Source organism: Ambystoma mexicanum, chromosome 11 (assembly GCF_040938575.1).
Source record: "Ambystoma mexicanum isolate Mex_15411 chromosome 11, UKY_AmexF1_1, whole genome shotgun sequence".
Taxonomy (NCBI): Eukaryota; Metazoa; Chordata; class Amphibia; order Caudata; family Ambystomatidae; genus Ambystoma; species Ambystoma mexicanum.
The window spans coordinates 541142999-541167426 of record NC_090934.1 but is presented as its reverse complement, the minus strand read 5'-3'; the positions used below and the strand labels follow the sequence as shown (position 1 = coordinate 541167426).

The following is a 24428-nucleotide window of genomic DNA, read 5'->3' as shown; positions in this document are numbered from 1 at the left end:
ATACTCATATGCTATTATGTATTATTTTTTTCGCTCACTAATGATGATGCACAACTGGTGAATCACAAGAACAACGGTATGTGACTATAATTTGGGATATTTTTAATATGATTTAACTTATTTAATAATTGTGACAAATCGGACCTTAACATTTGGATAAAACGTTTCACAATGTTGTTTCTTTCTGAAAATTAATTGTAGAATTTATTTGTGAACTATGTAATATTGAATTGAATGTTGATGACTTAATGCTATATATACATATGATGACTGGGTATGATGTATATCAATTTCATTTGGGCAAATGTGATTTAATATTCAAAATATATGGACATAATATTTATATTATGCTTCCCATTATATACAATATGTTCTATATATAACATATTTGATGTTTAACTGTAAAGAAAGCGCTAAGAGCCCTGATGACGGACTGAAGTCCGAAATGTATTGGCATACAAAGTTGTAGGCGCTGATTGATTGCATGATGGCCAAGCCTCAGCAATAAAACAGAAGAGAACGACAATCTTTTAAGATTTTATAAATTGACTACAGAGTGGTTTTTGAAAGTTAAGGAACAATTTCAGAAATGAACTTGAGCAACTCTTAGTGGCAAGCATGTGGCAGCACACTTAGGATCAGATTAGGTTCTGAATCCTTCTTGTTCACAGTTCACTTACACCCTGTGCCAGGGTTTTAAGGTGTGCCCCAAATATTGAATTAATATTTTCGCAACTTGAATTAACCAATTCAGCAGTGCCAACCCTTTCTATTTCCAGTCCTTTCAGGACAGCCAGTCTCTGAGTTTGAACTGGGTTCTTGCAGTCAGGCTGGAAGACAAAGGGCTACTGAGTCTTAGACTCCTCCCTCGCCTCCTGCCTTCAGACACTCTGGAGCCTTGGTGGGCTTGACTAGCGTCTCCCACCCTGGATGTCAGGGGAAGGAACTAGAAAGCACATGGAAAACTGAAATGGCGGAAAAGGAAGACCCGGGCCATTTTGGTAAATTCAGCACCCATGTGTGCCTTTACCAGGGCTGTGGAAACAGCCTGCAATGAAGGTGCACCGAATTAGTAAAAAGGTTCACTGCCACCAGCCATTAATGGTAAGCTTGTCCCTGTAACAGTCATTTTACAGTTAAAATGAGAAAGGGGATACATTGTATCTCCCCAGCACTCCACATAAGGTGGGGTTTGCTGGTTTCACCTAACAAAAATGTAAAAGGGATAAAAAGATCCTTTCTATCCTTGGGTACTGTAGTTCTCACAAGGTTAGCCAGAGAAAGTTAAAAGGGGAGCCCCTAGGGCAACCCTGCAACAATAAAAAGGTATACACCAAAGGTTGTCAAAAAGGATAACATTAAAAAGACACTGGATGTGAAGCAGCGGGCACATGGAGACCCATTTGGTGGGACTGCCCGGAATTACGGAACTTCTGGCCAGAGGTAAAGTCCCAAATGCGAGAAATGTTCAAGGGCGCAGGGACGCTAGAAGAGGTATGGCTGTGTGGTATGTGGAACCCCCGAGACAGGACATTAACAAAAATACAGAAGAGAAACTTCATGGGATTCCTCACGGCTGCGTGGCTAGCAATAGCACAAAAATGGAAACCAAAGACACCCCCATCCAACCAGGAGTGGTTACAGAGAATTTGGGCATTTGTGACGATGGAAAGAATCACATATAACGTAGTAGGGGCCTGGCAAAAATTTGCAACAGACTGGAGAGAGGCTATAGACTACCTTGAAAGTGACTATATGATACAGTGGTGCCCACACAAAATCCGCATTCTAGACGGACAGCACAGCCGGTTAGTTGAGAGGGGGATAGGGAGAGGGGGTGAGGGGAAGGGGTAATGTTGAAATCCCGAAGTTCATGTTTAAAGAAATGCCAAAATATATATACAGCACTCTTCCTCAATCATAAAAATCATCCAGATACGTCAAAAAAGGATCTCCATCAAACGTCCTTTATTTGTTAAGTACAGTGGACAAGTTGCTCAGGAGAGAACAAAAACAACTACGCGTTTCACCCAAACGGGCTTCGTCTGGTTGTAAACATAAATGACAGGCTTCTCATTTAAACACTTGTGCATGCGAGAAAAAAAGTCCTTCTTTACTTTCCCTTGAGTTTCCCTCTCAGACCTAATGCATGTTTCTCTGAGTGACATCTTGGAATGGTAAAAATTATATACATATATATCTTACATCCAATGTGTTGCTTTTAAAGATGCTACAAAATAGCCACCCAGGTACTCATAGGCTAATATATTATCCCCATATCAGTCGTGTTTTTGATTATACATTATTTTGCAATATTCAGCGTTTTCCTGTGTTTTTTTTCCATATGATTTTTTGTTTATTATTTTAACACCAAACATTGCCATCCCTAAATTGTGAATAATGATTCATTTATAGAGATCCTGTTTTATCTTCTTCCCTTATTGCAATTTCCATATATCTGAAGTGTCTTGCGCTTTCAATAAAGTGCATTGTGCAATATGACAATATGTGTTTCCACACTTCTCAAACAGTTCGTGCTGTCATAGGTCATGTATTGACAAGATCTCCAAAATATGACCAACATTCTTTTGAGAGAAAGTCACTTCCATTTAAGTTACCACAGCATAAAATCTTAAATGCCATTACCAAAGTGCAGTGTGCATTATAGCTGCCGATGTTTCCAATTTATCAAGTTTCTAATACCTTGAATAAAGTGCTTAGTGCATGATCGCATTGATTAAAATACTTTTGGAAACAAAAATGTCTCAGTATTACAGGGGGTAAAAACAATCATTTTCCATCCTTAAAAATAGAATGCAGTAGGCATCATAATAATCAATATTTCACCACCTCCACTGTTGCTTAAATGCTGGGTAAAGTGCATTATGCATAATAGCAGCAAATATTCTGTGTCATATAAGTGACAAATGGTACAAATAAAGTGCTAGGTGCCACATAATCTTGCCAAGGTTTACACTGATTATAAAAAAGTCTTCCTATTAAAGTAAAGTGCTTAGTGCATTCAGCATATAACTTGACTAGGATGTTTATAAGTGCATTATGCATAATCGCAGCAGATATTCTGTGTCATATAAATGACAAATGTGCAACATAACAATCTTGACAAGGTTTTCACTGATTATAAAAGAGTATTCTTATCAGAATAAAAAGCTTAGTATATTCAGTATATAATTTAACTATGATGTTTAATTACCATGTATAATAAAACACAATATTCATGCCATAGTTTTCCCTGATTAAAAAAAGCTTCTTTGCCCAAATTAAGGTACTTAATGCTTTCACTATATATGGTCACTCCTTAACCGGAGGAAAGAAAAGGCACCTAGGGGACAGGGGAGGGAGGAAACAACGGGAATGACGCATTTACCAAGTGTTTAAAAAAGGGGCCTGTAACAGGTTGAGAAAATACAACCGTATTCCAACAAATATGTATGTGATGATTTTAAAAAGCCTCCTACATGTTAAGAAATGTAAGGACTGTTATACAAAACAGTGTGTTTAAAAGAAAGCATATATCAAGGAAAAGCAGACCTACAGTGGCCTCATGTTCTGGGATAAAGCATTCATATACTTATGTATAAGCATAAGACAGATAAATCGAAAAACATCAGAAAATTCAAGAAACCACTTTTAGTTTCCCACAAATGTATAGAGCTCCTCGTCCTTGTTGTGGCCATCTGGGTGTTTTGTTTGGTAATCGACAATATATAAAAAAAAGACACTATGGAGAGTCTTAGAAATAACACCCATAAAAAGAGTAAAAGATACTTTGTGTGGAGAAAAGTTCCCACTCACTGAGATATAGGGAAAAATAATCCAAAGTTCTGCAGTTGACACAGGTCAGGAATATTTATCATTGCTATGAAAATCTTATCTAACATAGGCTAATCTGATTTATTGCAAGTGCAGCATGAGGCTCCTATGTGCTAGGATTAAAACAACACTATCTCCTCTACATGCTCCAATGAGGAACATCAGTCGTGAATACCGTAAATTTGCCATGATCCCACTAAGAAGATTCTACACAGGTAAGGTAATCCCCTCTATTTGTTCTAACAAATTGACTGGAAGCTACTTAACACCTTGCAAGACGTGTTCTGGAAGAATGTGTTAGGCCTTCCGGCCTCGCTTCCATTGGTCATAATAAGGCATGAACCTGGCTTTCTGTCATGGAAATCTTATGCAGACTTAGCCAAGCTTAAACTCTATTGAAAGATTTTAGTCCCTCCAAAGTATTGCTTCTCCAGCATGGGGTCTGGCATGGATTCACATGCTCATGAATACTCCCCGTCGTCAGGCTGGGAATCCTCGGTAAAGAAAAAATCAGTATCAGTTTCGTTTCTGATCTGTCTTTCGTAGTAGTAACCAATCACTGATCTCTGCGTCATACTGACCACAGCCAATGACTGCCCTTTACCTAAGCCCCGCCTCTGGCAGCCATCTTCAGATTTCTGCCGCACGTTCAAGTGTTGGGATCCTCGTGCTATTGCTCTCGAGCGTTAGTGCTATTTTTCACGTTTTTTTCTCAGAAAAATTTCTCTTTTTTCGGTCAAAAGAGCCTCAAGCTCCACCGTTTCTTCATCCGATCAACAGGGACCCCTGTCGAATTCGTCTACGCCCCTCAAGGGTGAAGATTTCGTCGAGCCACGCTTTTGGAGGACTCCAGAAGTTTCTCAGGCCCATCCCGGACATGGCCCAGGGGAAGGGAAGCTCGACGCCCGGAAAGCTGTTCAGGGTCTGCCCTGGATGCCAGCTTAAGAATGTCTTTAAGGAGGACGAACACTCCCTTTGCCTTTACTGCCTACATGAGGACAAGACGCACGTGGAGAAGGACTGTGCGTTTTGCGGCAATATGTCGGAGCGGACCATGAAGGACCGCCATCAACGTCTCGCCAACTGGCTGGAAGGAAAGAGCCCATCAGGCGAGAAGAAGACCTTTGAGGGCGCCGCGGCGACGGGGGTCCAACAGAAGGCGAAGCACCGCGAGTCCGCTGGCACCGGGAGCGCCGAACGGTCGGGCTCTACGGGCGCCTGGCAGGGCACATCCTCCCCGGCGCCATCAACCACGAGCCAACGCTCTGGCTCGGGTAAGAGGAAGGCCGAGCACCCGGCGAAACTCCTGGAGAGACCCCGGTCATGCCCTAAGGCCCCATCGGAGGGGGAGCGAGGTGGTGACCCTCCCCCCAAGGAGAAGGCGGTGAGCGCACCTAAGGTGGTGAAAGCCTTGATCCATCCGGCCAAGGCCTCTATCGAGACAGTCGCGGCGGCCCTGGCTCAGCCTGTGGAGGATACACCAGTGGTGGCGACCCCGGGGCCCAGAATCTCCCTGCTACCACAGAGGGAGTCCTCTTTCATGCCCATTGATAGGACCCCCGTGAAACCTCCAACGAAGAAGAAAAGGGGGGGGCAGGAGGTCGTCGTGGACTCGGCCTCAACCTCTGAGGAGGAGCTGATCGAAGTCTTAGGCCACGGCACTGGTGTGGAAGAAGGCCATCCTGTCGGGAGGGACCCCGACGTGGAAGACAACAAGGGCGTCGAGGATGCCGACAGGGCTCCTGATCGCCCGTCGGATCTCCCTCAACCAGTGCCGCAAGACAACTCGGCGGCCATTTTGTTGGCTATACAGTCCTTATGCTCGGAGATAAGGACGAGACTGCCGTTACCACCAACGGAGGAACCGCTCCCGACGGGGGACCCGGAGCCAGGCCCTTCTGGGAGCCCTCCCCCTAAGAGAAGAAGGATTCATCCTCCACCTTCTTTTCAGCCATCGCGCCCTGTTCAGCCCTCCTCCCCGTCCACGACACGTGGGGATGATACGGGGACTGACACGGCCGGCACGGGTACAGATGACGAGGTTTACGATGAGGATCTCCCGTCGTCACCTCCCACCCGGGCTTCCGGCGCAAGACCAAGAGGAAGACGGTCCTCGCTGTACCTCTACTAGACGATATTTGGGATGAGGGCCTTGCCCTCCTCAAGAACCCATCCACGACGCCGGCTAGAAGGGATCGGTACGAGAAGTAGTACCGGGTCCCGGACGCGGCCCCCTTGTGCCTTCGGGCACAGCTGACCCCGGACTCGGTCGTCTCCGCGGCGGCCAGGAAGAAAGTGGGGGGGGGGGCGGCCTCTACGTCAACCTCCCCGCCGGACGGCGAGGGAAAGAAATTAGACACGATGGGGACGCAGAGTCATCTCGTCGGCAGCGACGACGATTAAGGCTGCCAACGCCTTGGCTATCGTAGCCCGCTACGACAGGGAGTTGTGGTACAAACTGGCCCCCCTGCTGGACTTCCTACCAGACGACAAGAGGGCGGAAGACCTAGAGATCTTGCAGGAAGGAGAGGTGGTGTCGGACCACGCCATTACGATTGCGTCGGACATCGCTGACACTGGATTTCCCCAGTTGGGCAACGGCGTGTGCCTTAGGCGGCGTGGATGGCTCAAGGCTACTGACTTCCGTCAGGACGTGCAGACCAGAGTCTTGGACATGCCGTTCGACGGAAACAACCTGTTTGGGAAAACAGTGGACGATTCCCTTCAAGCCATCAAGGCAGACACGGAGACGGCCTGGGCTCTTGGGGTTCTCCAGCAACGGTGGCCGCCCTTTCGGAGCGGCGGAGGCAAACGGGGTGCCTCCAAAGGTTCCAGCGGCGGATTTTCCACCTACCGTCAAGCGGCCCGTTCGTCGTCACAGGAAGCTTACAGGGGACGAGGCAAGTCAGGCGGACCCCGCCGTCGTCCCCAAGGAGGACAAGGCGGCAAAGCCTTGTCGAAGCAGGACTGAACCGGCCGTGGGGTTGGGCCCCCACCGAAGCACCCCGGTGGGAGGCCGGCTGGCGAGCTTCGTCAGCGTGTGGGAGTCCATCTCCACCGACCGTTGGGTGCTGGACGCCCTAGCTCAGGGTCACACGCTCGAGTTTCTAAAGAGGTGCCCGCGCGTCCCCCCAGTGGCTAGGAAAGAACATCACGTCCCTCAACTTCTCTTGGAGGTAAAGGCGATGCTCAAGAAGGGCGCCATCGAGCTTGTCCCAAAGAGGCTTCGGGGCTCCAGAGTTTACTCAAGATACTTCCTCGTGAAGAAGACGGGAGGATGGCTTCCCATCCTGGACCTACGACGACTGAACAAATTCATCAAGGCACAGAAGTTCCGGATGGACACCCTCCAACACGTCCTGGGTCAACTGGAGGAGGGCGATTTCCTGTCGTCGTTGGATTTGGAGGATGCCTACTTCCATATTCCCATCCTAAAGGGACACCGAAAGTTTCTCAGGTTTGTGGTCCAAGGGCGTCACTACCAGTTCAGAGCCCTTCCCTTCGGATTGAGGTCGGCACCCAGGGTGTTCACCAAGTGCCTCGCACCGGTGGCGGCGCAGCTGCGCCGAGAGGGGATCCACGTCTACCCCTACCTGGACGACTGGCTCATCCGAGCAAAGACGAAAGAGCTCGCCGTGGAGCACACGGCAAGGACCGTCCAACTACTCACGGACCTGGGATTCTCCATAAACTACGCCAAGTCCCACCTGGTGCCCGCGCAAGACGCACTGTTTCTGGGAGCGAAGCTCGACACAGTGTCGCTTCTGGCCTCTCCGTCGGAGGAAAGGACGAGGGCCATCTTGGGCAAGGTGCAGCGGATGCTGGTTGCGGATGCGGCCAGGGTGAGGTCCATCAAGTCCCTCCTCGGAATGATGTCTTCTTGCATTTATCTCATCCGCCTGTGCAGGCTCCGGATGCTCCCGTTGCAGGAGTTCCTGGACGCGCGCTGGATCCAGACGACGGGCAGCTTCGAGGAGAGGATCACACTCGACGAGAGTTTCCGACGAGCGATCCGGTGGTGGGACACCCGCGCGCATCTGACGGCGGGCATGGACTTCCAGACCCCCGGCCACCAGGAGACAGTGACCACGGATGCCTCCCTGGAAGGGTGGGGAGCGCACACCGAAAACCTGCATGTGAGAGGCCTTTGGCTTCCGACGGAGAAGTCCCTCCATATCAACGTCTTGGAGCTCCGTGCAGTGTGTTGGGCCCTCAGGTCCTTTCTTCCGTCCCTCACGGGCAAGGTGGTGAGGATCTTCACCGACAACACCACCACCATGTTCTACATCAGGAAGCAGGGCGGTACCAGATCCCCAGCCCTGTCCAAGGAGGCGCAGGATCTGTGGCATTGGGCCGTCGCCCAAGGGATGTTTCTGGTGCCGTTTCATCTGGCAGGGATAAAAAACACCATTGCCGACTCGCTCAGCAGAGAGCTGCGCTCGTGCCACGAGTGGGAACTACGACAGGATCTAGTGGACCGCCTCGTCCGACGGTGGGGCACACCCCAGATCGATCTGTTCGTGACGGCGACGAACTCCAAGTGCCGGAGGTTCGCCAGCAAGTTTCCCCAGCCGAGGAGCATGGGCGATGCTTTCTCGTTCCCCTGGGAGGGCCTGTTTCTATACGCGTTCCCTCCATTGCCATTGCTGATCCGGCTCATCAACCAGCTCAAGAGGTCACGGTGCAGGATGATCCTCGTCGCACCTGCGTGGCCGAGGCAGATATGGTTCCCGGACCTTCTGGACTTGTCAGCGTCCCCGTCAATCAAGCTGCCAGTGGACGCGGATCTTCTCTCCAGGGAAGGAGGCGCCATCCTCCATCACGACCCGAAGTCGCTGAACTTGCAGGCCTGGCTCCTGCAGCGTTAGAGTTTGGAGGATACGACATACCGGCCGACTGCAGAGAGGTTCTTGCAAAGGCCAGGGCGTCCTCAACTCTTAAATGCTATGGACACAAATGGAAAAGGTTCTCTGTCTGGTGCCACGCACAGAAGATTAACCCTCTACGGATTACGGCTCCCCAGGTACTGCCGTACCTTCTAACGCTGGCCAAGGCTGGACTGGCGCACGCGTCCATCAAGATTCATCTTGCGATCTCCCGATACACCAGAACCACGGGTCGGACGTCTTTGTGGTCTCATCGTCTGGTGAAAGAATTCATGAAGGGACTGTTCAGATCGTTCCCGCCGGTGAAGGCTCCGGCCCCGCAGTGGGAGCTCAACGTGGTGCTGACCAAGCTCATGGGACCTCCGTTCGAGCCTCTGCACTCGGCTCCGTTGAAGTTCTTGTCGTGGAAAACAGCGTTTCTTGTGGCCATCACCTCCGCACGAAGGGTGGGAGAGATACAGGCCCTTTCCTGCAAGCCCCCGTACTTGACTTTTCACGACAGGAGGGTAGTGCTCAGGACGCACCCCTCCTTCATGCCCAAGGTACCGTCGGACTTCCACCTCAACGAACCCTTGGTGTTGCCTGTTTTCTTCCCGTCGCCTTCGTCGCCGGCGGAAAGGACTTTGCACTCGCTGGATGTGGCTAGAGCGCTGAAGTTTTACGTGGACCGCACAAAGTGTTTTCGGAAGACGTCACAACTTTTTGTGAACTTTGGACCTGTCAATCAGGGGAAGGCTCTCTCAAAGGCCTCCATTTCCAGATGGCTCTCCGGCTGTATCATGTACTGTCATCGGTTGGCAAACCGACCGCTGCCTGGCCGTCCGAGAGCCCATTCCACCAGAGTGATCGCAGCTACCACGGCGTTCCTATCTGGGGTGCCATTGCTGGACATCTGCAGGGCTGCTACGTGGAGGTCGACGCACACCTTCACGAAATTCTACTGCGTCGATCGGGATTCCAGGGAGGAGTCCAGGATCGGCCAAGCAGTGCTGCGCAATCTGTTCGCCTAAGGTGAGCCTGGTGAGGAGGTAAGAATTGCTTAATGTTGAGTTTGATGTAATGCTTAATGTTGAGCCTTTGCCACCTCCCGTGGTTGTGCATGTGTGTACTGCTATGTATTCTTTATTCATGAGCATGTGAATCCATGCCAGACCCCATGCTGGAGAAGGAACAAGTTACTTACCTGTAACTGTTGTTCTCCAGCATGGTTCTGGCATGGATTCACATGCGAACCCTCCCGCCTACCCCACTGCGGCTCTTCACTTGGTCATACTGCCACTTCACGTGCTACCAAATCTGAAGATGGCTGCCAGAGGCGGGGCTTAGGTAGAGGGCTGTCATTGGCTGTGGTCAGTATGACGCAGAGATCAGTGATTGGTTACTACTACGAAAGACAGATCAGAAACGAAACTGATATTGATTTTTTCTTTACCGAGGATTCCCAGCCTGACGACGGGAGTATTCATGAGCATGTGAATCCATGCCAGACCCATGCTGGAGAACAACAGTTACAGGTAAGTAACTTGTTCCTTATTTGCTGATTTGAATGTAACACTGGCAAACAAATCAAGCAACTCTTTTAATAGGTTTGGACAGATGTGTAATGAATTATTAGTGACTAATGACTCTAACATGGATTTATGTATAAACAATCCGACAAGGGTTTATAGGAAACTCAAAATAGCAGAATGGTGTCGGGGCCAGGATCGTAGTTGACATTACAAAATGTATGTGCAATATACCAAGATCTATCGCCAATATGAGTTACCACAATATTGAATGATGTTGCCAGATGGTAGATACCGTCCTATTTGTATGCGTTTTCGTTTTAATGGCGACATTGCGAGGCAGGGGACCATTAGAGGGTCTCTGGTGAAGGACAGGCTATGTAGATGATGTGGGGAGTGTGCTTCTGTGGAATCACTAAAGCCTTTATTACCATCTTGTTCTGTCAACAAGGAAATGGTTTACGCAGAATTTACATTTGTCAATAATCCAGAATTAATAATGTGCAATATCTTCCGGTCATAATTCAATCACTCTCACCATTTCACTTGTACGAGTTCTAATACAGATTCATGAATTGTTGGAGGGAAATGTGTACTTATCTTTTTAACCATCAATTTATCTTAAGCCAGCATTTCATCAGATTATTCTTTTAGAGATATTAATTTTATATGTGATGTACATAGGATGACTGTTTAAACCTGTTGTGTTATGTGTTAGTTTTACTTTAACTGTGAACACATTCATTAAAAAAAAGGAGTATCCCTTTTTTTCTCTGTTTTACAACCAGACTCTCTGGGCAGAGTTACAGAAATGTTGCACTGCTGCAAGTGTGATGTGCACAAATGCATTGGTGTATTTATTTGTGCACTTGAGCTTTTCCCCTATGCAACATTTCTGTAATATGACCCTGTATTTCTAGTTGGTTCAGTTATTGGAACATGATCTGTGGTGTTATGATTCAGTCTTTTTTTTTTTTGTTACCAAGAGACTGTTGTATGTGTTCTTCAGGTGTGCTGCAACCTCTTGTAGCTTCGTCTCCTCTTGTGAGCCTGCTGTGATGTCCGTGAAACTGTTATGCAACCACGGAGGCTTGTGTGTAATCAGTGCTCAGTGTTATCCATTTGTCTGTTGTGTGGTCATTGAATCTGTTGCATTTTCAGTTAGATTTTTGTGTGCCTTTTGTTTGTGATCGATATGGTTTAGTGTGTTTTCAATGACTGTTTTTTTGAGGAATTAGTTGTGTGCACTACATGAATAATAATAATTTAGCCTTTATATAGCGCTTCGAACCCTCAGGCATCTGAGCTCTGCTTATTATTACCTAGTGTGTGGTGCTCATTTATTTACCTCGGAAGGGTGAGTTTGGCCCTGCCGGAATTCAAACCTGCGTCAGCAGGCTCTGCACAGATGTCAAAGCAGCGCGCTACTCGCTGCGCTACCGGAACAGCATGCATACCTATCGATCGTTGAGTTCTCGATGTTTTGGTACGTGATCCCAATGACATCTCTGGGTGGCATTGAGCTTCTTGGGAGGAAGGGAAACATAGTCCAAGGCACGTTACAAGCACCCAAAAATTGTATGCTGATCGTTTGAGTATATTTGTTCCCTTTCATTGAGCATGTTGTGTTGTCACACTGGTCCATTGTTATGGAGCCAATGCTTTTGTCAGCCAGTGAGATTGTTGGGTTATTTGCAAATCTTATGTTCTCAGTGAACCTGTTGGGTTCTCCGTGAGCCCATTGAGGGATTTTTGGCATCAGTACTGTAGCTCAGTGCCTTTTCTCTTTCTTTCAGTTCTTGTCGCAGAAACCACTCTCCGCCCCAATCTCCTCCACGTGGCGGCGGCGGCGGCCTTGGTGGCAACAGTAGACACTGTGATCACCCGCCACCAGCCAATGGACCCTGGTGATGAGGAAAGACCAGTCGGAACAGCGATTTCTGCTCGGGTAAGCCTAACACGGGGTAGGCCAAGGAAATCCTAGATGCCTCCGGGATGGGTGTGCTATACACATTGCAAAATAAAGAGAATATTAAATCGGATGAGAACCGCCAGGCCGATAGTGTACACCCCTATCTTTTCCATCCTTGACAAATGCAGAATAGATGGTCCCCAGAGTTGCATTTGCTTTCTCAGTTGCATATGTCTTTGCTAGGAAAGTTTGTATTAATCTCACTTTTTGTCTCTAACATTTGTTTGCTGCTTTATGTATTTTCCTACCAGTGACAAACAATTGTTTAGAAGAGTTCCCACGGCAATTACCAGTGGTTATGATTATTTCAAATTTATTTTAAGCATCATCCTATCATCATCATTACCGTGAAATGCTATACCCGAAGTTGGGTACTGAGCTTGATCTAACTAGACTCTCAAGCTACACCTCCCTGATTATGCAAAAACAATTGAGAAGGAGTTTGTCTGTTTTACCAGATTGAATGATTTGAATAGTGTTAGGTATTTTTTAGTGGCCATGATCGTCTTTTATTCACAGCAAGCAGACCATTCAGTGAGTTGATTGTTCTTGAGTGGGACTTATTCTTCATCTTACAAGTTCCATTTACAGTTTCATTTACATCTCACCAACAGTTGTAAGAGTACAGCTGACGTGTGTTTCATACCAAAGTGCCTATTAAGGATGATATTTAAGCAGGGACGTCATTTCACCAAAATGCCAGGGATAGCGGAAGTGACATAAAACAACCCTTTACCTCTGATGACATCACAGGAAGTGACGTAATTTGACCCCACCCCAAAGTGGCACGACCTTTCACTCCATGACAAAACAGGAAGTGGCATCACATAGCATTGTTTCTGAGTACACTACGAAAAATATTGTTACGATATCACTGTAAAGTGATATACTTTTCATACAAGAATGGATCACCATATGCTTCGTTAATATCAGTGCGTATAGTCCCATATTACCAAATTACTGTGAATGCAAGCAGCAGTCCAAGGCCAAACGATAAGGATGTGTTATTATATAGTACTTAGGCTTAAGCGCTTCATATAGAACAAATATACATACAATATCACCCAACTTGTGTTGGTACTCATTTATCAACCTCAGCAGGATCAAAGGCTGAGTTGACCTTGCTGGGAGTCGAACCTGCAACCTGAAGATCACACACATTGCAGCAGCCGGCTCTCAACCCACTGAGCTATTTTACCAGCTATAGCCATCAGAAAACCAGACACTCCAGAAACAAAGAGCCACGTGCTGCTGACCATAGCCCATGAGCCTCAATGTAAAAAATTATATATATATATATATATATATATATATATATATATATATATTTTGTTAAGGGGTAGCAAGGGAGATCACAGGGGTAGCAAGGAAGACCTCAGAGGTCGCAGTTGCGACCCCTAAATGATGTCCATTAGTGATGTACAGTTTAATTGAGATAGAAAAAGAGAACAGAAAGAGATAGTAGAAAACAAAACTTGTATTAGTATGTTGGATGATGTAAAGTTCCCAAATCATGAACATTATCATGACGTCACATTTGTCAAGTAGCTACATACCAAATCTGCCACACATACATAAAAGGGCGTTCAGTGGTTTGAGATCTATTTCCCCTATAAATGGTGTGTCTCAGCAGAAAACATATTTGCAATAATCCGCCTCATTGTTCAATCAAGGTTTTGTGAGGCTCCATGCATATGGATACTTACAATGTTGGGCAATGTGGTTATTTAAATGTCAGCAAGTACATTTTCCAATCGAGAACGTCTTTACAAAGGTGTGTCCGCTTATTCTCGCCTAGTTCTGTGAAGTGTCTCCCACATAAAACACATATTGATTCCGGGAACCTTTCTACACATCATTGTCTCGTCAAAAGATGTGTGCATGTAAACGATAGCTCAGTGACATTTCACGTGTAATTAGCGCATCAAACACAAACCATGTAATTCTTGAATCAAGAACAGATTTTCAAATATTTGTGCCCTCATCCAAACGTGGCTCTCTGAACCTTCTCACACATAAATGACCATATACATTTTGGTACTATTTTTATCGTTTTCCCGATTATATGTGATGTAGCTAGAGATACTCATGTTTGAGCTCCTGTGCCACAAACAAAGAATACGTGCCTGTCTACATAGCATGTAGGAGAATGTTTCTTTTTAAACCTAATTAAGTTAACCAGTTAACCTTATGTAACCGACTTTTGCGCACTTCTGTGTTTTTATATTCAGATTAATATGCTGGTGGAGTGAGACATATTTAGTGTAGAACTGCGGGCGCTGCATTTCTAGAAAACGGGTAATTTACTAGTCAGCCAAGTGGTTGGTTGCCTTTTAGAAGCAGGTGGATGGCTTGGATTGACAGTGTGTTTGATCCTCGAACTTTGGTAGACACCTAGTTAGTCTACAATCAATATGCTGTGTCCAATCCTCCTTCAATCGTAACATGCCCAATGGGATTAGACATGTTCTACCGCATGCGTGTGTGCTGATGAATCTAACCTTTTCTTGTTTAAACCCATCTTCCTGCCTGCGGTTGAATTGTGTTTTCAACAGGCCAGTACGAGGTGTCTTTGCTATGTCTATGACCGCTTAGTTTATAGTGGTTCGCTCATAGCCTCGATTTCAAAGTTTCTGCATAGTCCTTTTGAGCTACGGTTCATATTGGGCACGCACCACAGCCCCTGGAGGGTTCACTGCTCTGTATTCTATTCTAACATGTGAATTTATGAAATATCCAATACTGTAGCAGCTTTAGTTACTTACCTGCAACTGTGCTTTTCTAGTATTCATATCTTTCAGATATTCACATGCCATACACTCGCCTCCCCTTGGATATTGAAGTATTATGCACTACAATTGTTCATGGTCAAAGCTAGCCTGGCTCCCTGGGATGAAGCCTAAGCCTCATTGGCCCGGGATTTAAAAGGACCAAATGGCTTTAATTAGGTTGAAAGGCTGTACATATAAAGTGTTTTCTTATTGCTAAGCATTTAAGGTGTGTCTAGGATTCCCAAATTCGGATAACGAGAGTTATTCTAGCATGCAAAGCTATGAAAGAAACCAGTGACTTTCTCAGGTTTAACTATCTAGTTTTGAAAAATGTCCACAGATTTCTCATTTGGGAATTAATAATTGTATTCCTGTCATTCTGACCAAAAAGAGACATTGCAGCTTGTGGTGGAAAAAAGACAGTGTTACGATGCCCACAGGATTTATGTTATGGTCACTCGCAAATGGGATTTACCAATGTTTGCCCATGTGCATGGCTTACTAAATACTACTAGACAGTCTGGTGTAATGTGTAAATGCTGGGGGAGCAGGCAATGCCCACATGCGTAGAGCAAAGCTTAATTATTCTGATTTGTCTCCATACATATCCTTTTCTTATGAGCAGAAAGGACTGTTCTGCCTTAATGTGTAAACACAATTATGAGGCTGGCTCAAAAACAATAAGTTGCAATCACTTTAATTGTTGGGTTTTATAACACGCTGATATTTGCATGGTCTCTTAGCACCCTGGCAGATCGGCAACTGAGGGGTCTTAATTAAGAAAGAGGGAAAATGCAAGATGTTTTTGCTTTTGAGTTGATGTGTACAGTTTGGAAGTATTGGGTACTTTGTGGGGATCTGCTTCTAGGCAATTTGTGTGCGAGCAGCTGAGGTTTCTGTCTCTTGTTGAGCCTCGTGTTCCCGTAGTGCAAGGATGTGTTGGTCTGGACTGACATGAGTTGGTTTGAGAGTTGTAGAGTTCTGATGGTTAATGTCTTTTTAGAGGGGGGCTCAATTGCCATGTGGGTGTGGCTTGCGTTGGTTGGTATTTATATTGTTTGTTTGAAAGTAATATTTCAGCATGTTAGTGCAGGGAGCACCCAGTCGTGATCTCAATGGGCGTTTGGAGCATCCATGCGGTGTGACCACGACAAAGTCCTGCTAGTGATGCATCTATGGTTGAGTAATTGTTTGGAGAAGTCCTTAAGCACCATTGAGTGGGCTTGACTTCCTAGGCGTGCAGCGCCGGGTCCTCAATCACATTGTTAAAGACATGACACGAAATACCAGAAAAAGCAGTGGGTACCACTCAAAACTGTATCGAAATTGCTCAAGGTAAAAGAAATAAAGAAAATAGGGACACCTAGAGATGCATTGCATTGGGACACACATGAGCAAAATTAGTGCACTAAAGAGCAAAATCACAGCAGGACAAAATAACTGCGGTGTGGGGGCGGACATGGTAGCAAAGTTACAATATGGGCAGACCTATAGTGGGACACCCAGAAGCAGAAATGCCATAGGACACGTGGAAACAAAATTGGTTGGCACATAAAAAGATAATCCTAATGGGGCACCTGGGAAAAGTATATCATGAGGTTGAAGGATGAGCAGTGTAGCAAGGGATGTAAACTATTGAGTAGTCACATACAGCACAGCATTAAAAGTCATAGTACGGCATGACAAGATTTAACAAGGCAAAACAACATGGGATCTTCAATCTCCTACCAATGTCATCTGCAGATGGCTCCAATTTTAGTTTATCTCTTTGCTACTGTCAAGCCCTGTATCTCTGCCTTTCAACAAGAAGATACATGGTACACTGTGTTGTATTGCTCGCCCAGAGTGCGCGGACGGTCATTAATCACCAGCGTAATTGCAGAGCCAATACTTTAAACGCAGGTAGACGACGCAATGACTTACAACCACACGCATGCTTAGAAGGTAATGAGCACTTATACGGCTATTTATTCAAAGCTGAAGCAACAAGTGATAGCACAGAAATAAATCACAGAAAAGAGAGAGAATTCCAAAGAAAATACATCACCGTGGGCATAACTGACTCCCTCATCTCGCCAGAAGCGGCTGGAAGACCCCGATAACAGCCAGGCCGAAAGCACAACAGTCCACAGGTATGCCGGACAAAGGCGTCCCCCTTCCGATCGAGGTCTTTGTACTTGTCCCGTCTGACCATTGAGGGGTTCCGCATATATGCACTCCTCAAAAAGGGTTGGTAATTTCTCGAACCTTCTGGCAATGCACTTGCGCATTGATGGGCAACCGTTGGTTGCCAGCTGGGTCAACCGACAGTAACCTCAAGGAGCAAAGCGCTTCCCTCTCCTAAGAACAAACGCCACGGAAAACAGTCCCATAACTCCTAACAAGAAATAACAAAACCAGCTTTCCCAGCAGAATGTCCTTGACTGCTGAAGAAAACATGCTTTCCAAACCTGGTATGCAAAGTAAATTCAGCTCTCAGCAAAGTACAGCTTTTCACTGAGGCATGGAGTAAATATCCATTATGGCTCTGAGTGCCCCCAGAATACACTGCGCACCAGTGCCCTGTTTTAGCTCAAGCATAACATGTGTGCAGCAAGGATCCGAACTGGCAGATGAGGGGAGGGGCCTGACTGAGGACTCTGCTCATTACCAAGTTCTAATGGTTATGTGAGGCAAGAAAGTTTTGGTTCAAAGAAGGAGCTACCAAAATATGAAAACCCCAGGTGCTAATTTCATATTCTCACATAGGACACAGATGAGTAGGTAAAAAATACCTCCCAAAAGTGCGGGAAGCAACACATGCAGAAGTGATAATGCACACACACACAATGTTCTTTCCTTCACACACTACTTGCCCTCGCTGTCTTGTAATGATTATCTGTTTATTTGTGTTTGTGTAGAACTATCCTTCATGTTGTCTCTCTAGTTCAGGCCTCGGCCACTTCCATCCTTTCACTGTTTTGCTTTCGTCCTATATCTCTTTCGAGCTCTCATTCAGTGCGTTTCTAACTTGAAACATCTGACATGTTTGTACTCTTTTCCTTTACCCTTTACACACACAGTCGCCGACCTTGATGGTGAACTTTGAATGGATTGTGTCCTTCCACGTATTCCTCATCTTTTGATATCTCCAATATTCAGCTTCAGCAAAATATTTTGGCAGAGGGTGCTGTGCGTCGATGCACTCGATTCGATGTTCCTCAAATGCCTCAGTCTCGAGAATGATGTAATCGAAGGAATACAAAGCATGTGCAGTGCCCATTGGCTTTAGTTCTGTTTTTCAGAATAAGCTTTCGCTTTGTGAACTATGGCGCGCTTCATAATTGTCTATAATGTCTTTGTCTTCGGTTCTGACAACCTGGAAGACCGGTTTAAAAAATGCCAAGGCCTCGATACAAGAAAAAAATCTACGAAGAATCCTTTGAGCCATTGAAGTCTGTCACGGACTAACTCCACGCACAAGTCTATGTCTAAGTCATCGACGCCATTGATGCCATCGCTGCCATCGACACCCAAGGCATCTTCATCGAAGGCATGGACGACTCCATCTGCATGTGGCTCAAAACCATCAAAGCCATCAACGCCTTTGCCAGTAATTCAGGAAACCTTCACACCTTTGCCTAGGAAGGATTTTCTAAGTCACTCGCATCCATTTAGGAGGACAATGAACCTTCTGATGAGTGATCCTCTGTTTGGATTGCAACATGGCACTCCTAATGTCCCTGATAGCTTTACATCAGAAGAATGTAGGTTGCAGGACCTGTGTGAAAATGTACAGACTGCCAGTCGAGTGGACACTTCAGCAGAGTTGAATGTTGGTAAGCCAGAACCAGATGATCACGCAGATGCATTTTACAGACAGTCGATGATGAGGGTCACTGATTTTATGGGTTGGAGCAGGCCTGCCCTTTCATTCGAACAGGATGACCTCACGGATATCCTGGACAAAGGTCCTCTAAGGTTTCGCTCTACAAAAGAGAGTAAGTGCTAATTGGGAAGCACCGGAATCAAGTCCGGCAGTAAATACAAATTCGGCCAAAAAATATAGGCCGTCAAGTAGTGACCCCAGCTACTTGTCTGAACATCCTACCCCAGAAAGCCTGGTGGTGCAAGCAGCAACAGCTACCTCCAAGCAAGCTGCCTTTCTGACCATCCCACCGGATCGGGATGATAAGCATATAGACGCCTGGTCAAGGAAAGTATTTTCTGCTGGGAGCATGGCTCTCAAATTAGCCACTTCTACATGTGCCCTTCGCGAAATTCACCTACACCCTATGGGACTGTGCAACCATGGCGGCTGACCATACTCCCCGAAGGGGAAGAAAGAGGCAGCTTCTTGGCCATTGTAAAAGATGGCAAGGAGGACTTCCTGTTAAAATAAACCTTCCTGTTTATTATACTCTACGGTGATCTTTATTCTCCAGCTAGTATTTTCCTAGCTCCACTGCAAGGAATATTGCGACCCCCTGTCACGCCTTAGGCCTGGGTAGCCGTTGACTCTACTTCCTCTCTATCTCTGTACCTTGCGACCCTCCAGAGTCAGGCCCCCAACACAAAAAAGAGGGTCCCGCCCCTTTTTTCTTTCTTAGCTCTACCATCAGCCACTGCTTCAGCCACCTCAGAACCTCTCTGAGGTCTTCACTCACGACACCTCGATGGGAGGCAGACTGTCTCAGCATCTGAAAGAATGGCGAGGTATTACGTGAGATGCTTGGGCACTAGAAAACATAGCCGAGGGTTACTGCTTTCCCCTTCATTCAGAGACCTCAGAATAATCCACCGGGTAGTCATTCGTTAAAGGTTCCAGATCCGTTCCTTGTGGAGGAAAAGTTGACCGTGCTAGGAAAGATGCTATAAAACTGGTACCTATAACGGAGAGGAACAAATGATGGTATTCTGCATATTTCCTATTCCCCCAAGAAGGACGGAGGACTGAGCCCCATCTTGGACTTGACATACTAAAACAAGTTCCTCAGGAAGGACAGGTTCAAAATGGTCACACTTTCTCAGATCCTTTAGGGCCTCCAGCTCGAGGATTGGATGGTGTCATTGGACCTTCAGGATGCTTATTTTCATGTGCCAATCCATCTCAAGCACAGAAAGTACCTGAAGTTCGCCGTTAGCGGTTCTCACTATCAGTTTCGAGTTCTGCCGTTCGGGCTGACCTCTGCCCCGAGGGTATTCACCAAACTGATGGCAGTGGTGGCAGTGAGTCTCAGGAGAGGGTGGGGAAATTCACTTCTACCCCTACCTGGACGATTGGTTGATCAGGGTGCATTCTCGCGAACAAGCCCTGTTTCATCTCAGCGTAACCTGCCACACTCTCCACAGACTGGGCTTCTCCCTCAATTACAAGAAGTCCCATATGATACCATCTCAAAAGCTCCCATTTATCGAAGCTGTACTGGATACATCCTTGGGAACGACCCTGCCACCCGAAAGTGAGGGCTCAAGACATTCTGCAGATGGTCACCAATTTCAGAGTGCCCAGCATCTCCCGGCCTTAGACTTCTTGAGGTTGCTAGGCCTCATGGCTTCCTGCATTTTCCCAGTGCCAGAGGCTTGTCTGAGAATTAGATCCCATCAACGTGCTCTCAGGACACAATGGTCTCAATTCTTGGGCAACGTGTCAGACCTACTTCAGGTTCCAAACGGGGTCGCACAGGATCTCCTGTGGTGGGCCTAGGAGGACAACATTCTGAATGGAGAACCCTTTTGGCAACCATGGCCCGAGATAACGGTAGTGACGGACACCTCACTTACTGGTTGGGGAGCCCACGCCAACGATCTGACAATCCGCGATCGTTGGTCTCCATCGGAATCCAAACTACACATCAATCTTTTTGAGCTAAGCGCAATCAGATTTTCGCTGAAGGATTTTCTGACCTCTGTAGAGGGAAAAAATGTCCTGGTAATGACGGAAAACCCTGTGGCCATGTACTACCTCAACGGTATTTTGTATTTGTATTTATTTTATTTATAAAGCGCAGCCAGGCCCGGGGGCATACGGGCGCGTAAATTAGATCTGGTTACAGTTACAATTAAAAGCAGTCAACAAAGGGTTATGTTACAGTTACAGGTATGTACATATTTAGTGTTGCAGGTGCATATAAACATGATCAAAGATGTCATACATACATAGTGTACAATCAGCGGACAATCACAATAGGAGCAGTAAGTTAGGCTGTCATAGAGTCCATGTTGTGAAGCCAACACTTCGTGTTATGTTTGAAGCGGTTAAATGACGGTTCTGCTCGCAAAAGCGCTGGGATTGTGTTCCATAATTTAGAAGCTTGTACAGGGAAGCTAGCTCCTCCCGAGTTATGAAGTTTGAATCTCGGTATGGACATAGTGTTAGCTTGTGCTGCTCTGAGTGGTCTTGAGGAGGTGTGAGGCGTAAGTTGGTTGGTAAGGTATGCTGGTGCCAAGTTGGCTCTGGCTTTGTGTGTAAGGGCCAGAGTTTTGAAGGATATTCTATGCTCGACTGGGAGCCAGCGTAGTTTGCGTCTAGTCTCAGAGATGTGCGCCTTTTTGGGAATGTTGAGGGAGGCCCTGATGGCATTATTTTGAATTACTTGAAGTTTGTTGATGTTTTTGTGGCTAGTGCCTAAGTAAAGGGCATTACAATAGTCTATTTTGGATAGGACTAATGCTCTAGCAAGAGTAATGCAATTAGGTGGGGAGATAAACGGCCTGCATGCAGTGATCAGCTTACAGGTGTAAGCGGCTGATGATGCTACTGCATTAGTTTGTTTGGAGAAGGATAAGGTAGCATCTATGTGGATACCAAGAGTTTTGGTATTATTTGACACAGGGATGAGATTGCCATCTATGGTGAAGGATTTGAATGCATGATTAAGATTTTTGAGTTTGGCGTGGGTGCCAAGGATGATCAGCTCAGTTTTTTCGTCATTGAGGCAGAGACCGTGTTGTGCCATCCATGCTTGTATTACTGAGTATATATCATTAAGGGTTTTGCTGTCTGTTTCATAGTTGCCCGAGATAGGAATGAGTATCTGAGTGTCATCCGCGTAGTTGGTATATGTGACACCCAGATAGTCAAGGATATCAAAGAGGGGCTTTGTGAATATATTATAAAGTGTCGGGGACACACAAGAGCCTTGCGGGACTCCACAGGGTACTGGGGAGGGTTCAGCAACGTCAGTGGGAGAGAAGACCCTCATGGTTCTGTTCGCTAAGAAGGAACTGATCCAAGCTGTGGCTGAGTCTGAGAAGTGTGCTGCAGTTTTCAAGTGGTGACAGAGTGTTTGGTGATTGACCAAGTCGAAAGCTGCTGACAGGTCAAGCAGTAAAAGGAGTGCTAGTTTGCCATTGTCTTTTAGGATTTGGATCTGAGTCGTGAGGTCTATTAAAGCAGTTTCCGTACCGTGTCTAGGTCGGAAACCTGATTGCCTAAGTCCTAAGAGATTGTTTGATTCTAAGTAGGCCTGTATTTGTAAGTAGGCTGCTCTGTCCAGTATTTTTAATAAGAAGGGTACAGTAGTTATCGGCCTATAGTTAGACGGGTTGGCTGGGTCAAGTGTAGGTTTTTTGAGGAGTGGTATGACCCACGCGTCTTTTAGGTTATCAGGAACTATTCCAGATTTAAAGGATGCATTGATGAGGTTGGTGATGAATGGTGCTAGTTCGTGCGCAACGGCTTTGATGGTCAGTGCAGGGCAGGCATCACCTTGGCAATTTGAAGGTTTGAGTTTCCTGATGATGTTTTCTACTTCCCACGTTGAAAGGGGTGAGAAGCTGAAAGGTTTACAGGTTGACTTAAAGGTAGGTGATTTGTTAGGTAATTGTTTGTAGTCCGGGTCGGCTAGTAGTAGGGATTTTTTTGCATTGATTTTAGATTGTAGGCGAGCTATTTTATCTAATAAGGCCTTCTGAATATTACTACACCATAGAGCGTCAGTAACACATTTGTCTATAGGGGCAATGGGGGATTCTAATTCTTTTAGAATCTTAAAAAGTTCTTTTGTGTTGGATTCCGCAAGTCTAATCCTTTTGTTATAGGTGTCTTTTTTAGCAAGAAGGATAGCTTCTTTGTAACTGGTGGAGGCTAGGGTTAGCTCAGTCTTGTTAGATACTGTGGGATGTTTTTTCCAAAGTGCCTCAGCGGTTCTCTTGGTTTTGCGTAATTCTCTTAACTGCGGAGTGAACCAAGTGTTAAGGTGACGCTGTGGTTTGGGTTTCTGCAATTTTAGAGGGGCAATGGTGTTCAGTGCTTTGTGTATAGCCTGGTTGTAGATATCCACTAAGACTGTGGGGTCAGCATCAGGGTCAGTATTGTTCAAGATGGGGAGTAATAAAGGTAGGAGTTTGTCGGGAGTAATGTCTTTCTTATTTCTCGTGCTGGTGGCTGGGGCGATGATAGGCGCCAGGTGTGGTGAGTTGGCTTTGATCGAAAAGGTTATTTTGTGATGATCACACCACATGCAAGGGTCATTAGCTAGGAGGTCAATAGAGCAATTGAGGCGAGTGAGCCAGTCCAGTGTTCTACCTTTGGTATGAGTGGGCTCGTGAATTATGTGCGTGTGACCCAAGTCAGATAAGGTGATGGCTAAGTCATGGGCGTTAGTGTTCTTGGGGTCGTTAAAACCGAGATTAAAATCCCCAAGTAAGATGGTTTGAGAATTAGGTTTGGTATCTGTGGTTATGAGGGTTGCAATATCCTCTATGAAAGAAGAGATGGGACCTGGTGGTCGGTAAATAAGGTGCATAGTAGCCGTGTGGTTAGGTGATATCGGTAGCTTGATGGACAAGGATTCAGCGGAGGGGATTTGAGCGTCCTGGATGACTCTAATGTCGAAGGTATTTCTGAATATGAGGGCGAGTCCACCTCCCTTCGTTTGAGAAGTGTTTCTGTCGCATCTAATGATAGCATAATCATTAGGTATGGCAAGGGCCAGAGATGGGCCGGAGGCAGCATTAAGCCAGGTTTCCGTGACTGCAAGGAGATCAAGGTTTTCGTAAGTTATAAAATCAGCGATGTCGAGAGCATGGGCAGGAAGAGACCTAGCATTCACCAAGGCTGCTTTAATAAATTTATCTTTTTGGGGACATTTTTCAAGGTATAGGTAGGTCATGCAGGAGGGTATGGGCTAGCTTGTCTGGGTCGATGGCCGAGTTGGCAGGGTTGTGGTCAATATGCGAGTGTTTTGTACAACGGTCTCTTAATCTAGAATTTCTAGTTAGGATGCTAGGGTGGTGGTAATATGGAGAAGTAGGTGGGCAAGTTCTAGAATCAATCTGGTGTTTCTGATAGCAGTGGTACAAGGTTGGTTAGGTGTTGGTCTAGTAGCAAAGTGACGTATCCAGAGTGCTGGATCATCCAAGTACGGGTTTGCCGGTGTCATGGTGCTAGTCCACGAGGTGAGGGTGGTAGTTGCCATACATGCGCTAATGTATATGTCTTGATTAGAATGTGTGTTGGGTTGAGTAAACCAGT

General features: G+C 46.2%; 1 protein-coding gene across 1 annotated transcript in view; it reads left to right on the top strand.

The window, feature by feature from the left end:
• The window catches only part of TRIM44 (tripartite motif containing 44), an 886456-nt gene that overhangs the window by 796121 nt on the left and 65907 nt on the right, over nt 1–24428 (top strand). The window contains exon 5 of the mRNA XM_069623358.1: nt 12025–12176. Within this exon, the coding sequence (XP_069479459.1) occupies nt 12025–12139 (115 nt within the window). The 3' untranslated portion in view covers nt 12140–12176. The remainder of the gene's footprint in view (nt 1–12024; nt 12177–24428) is intronic.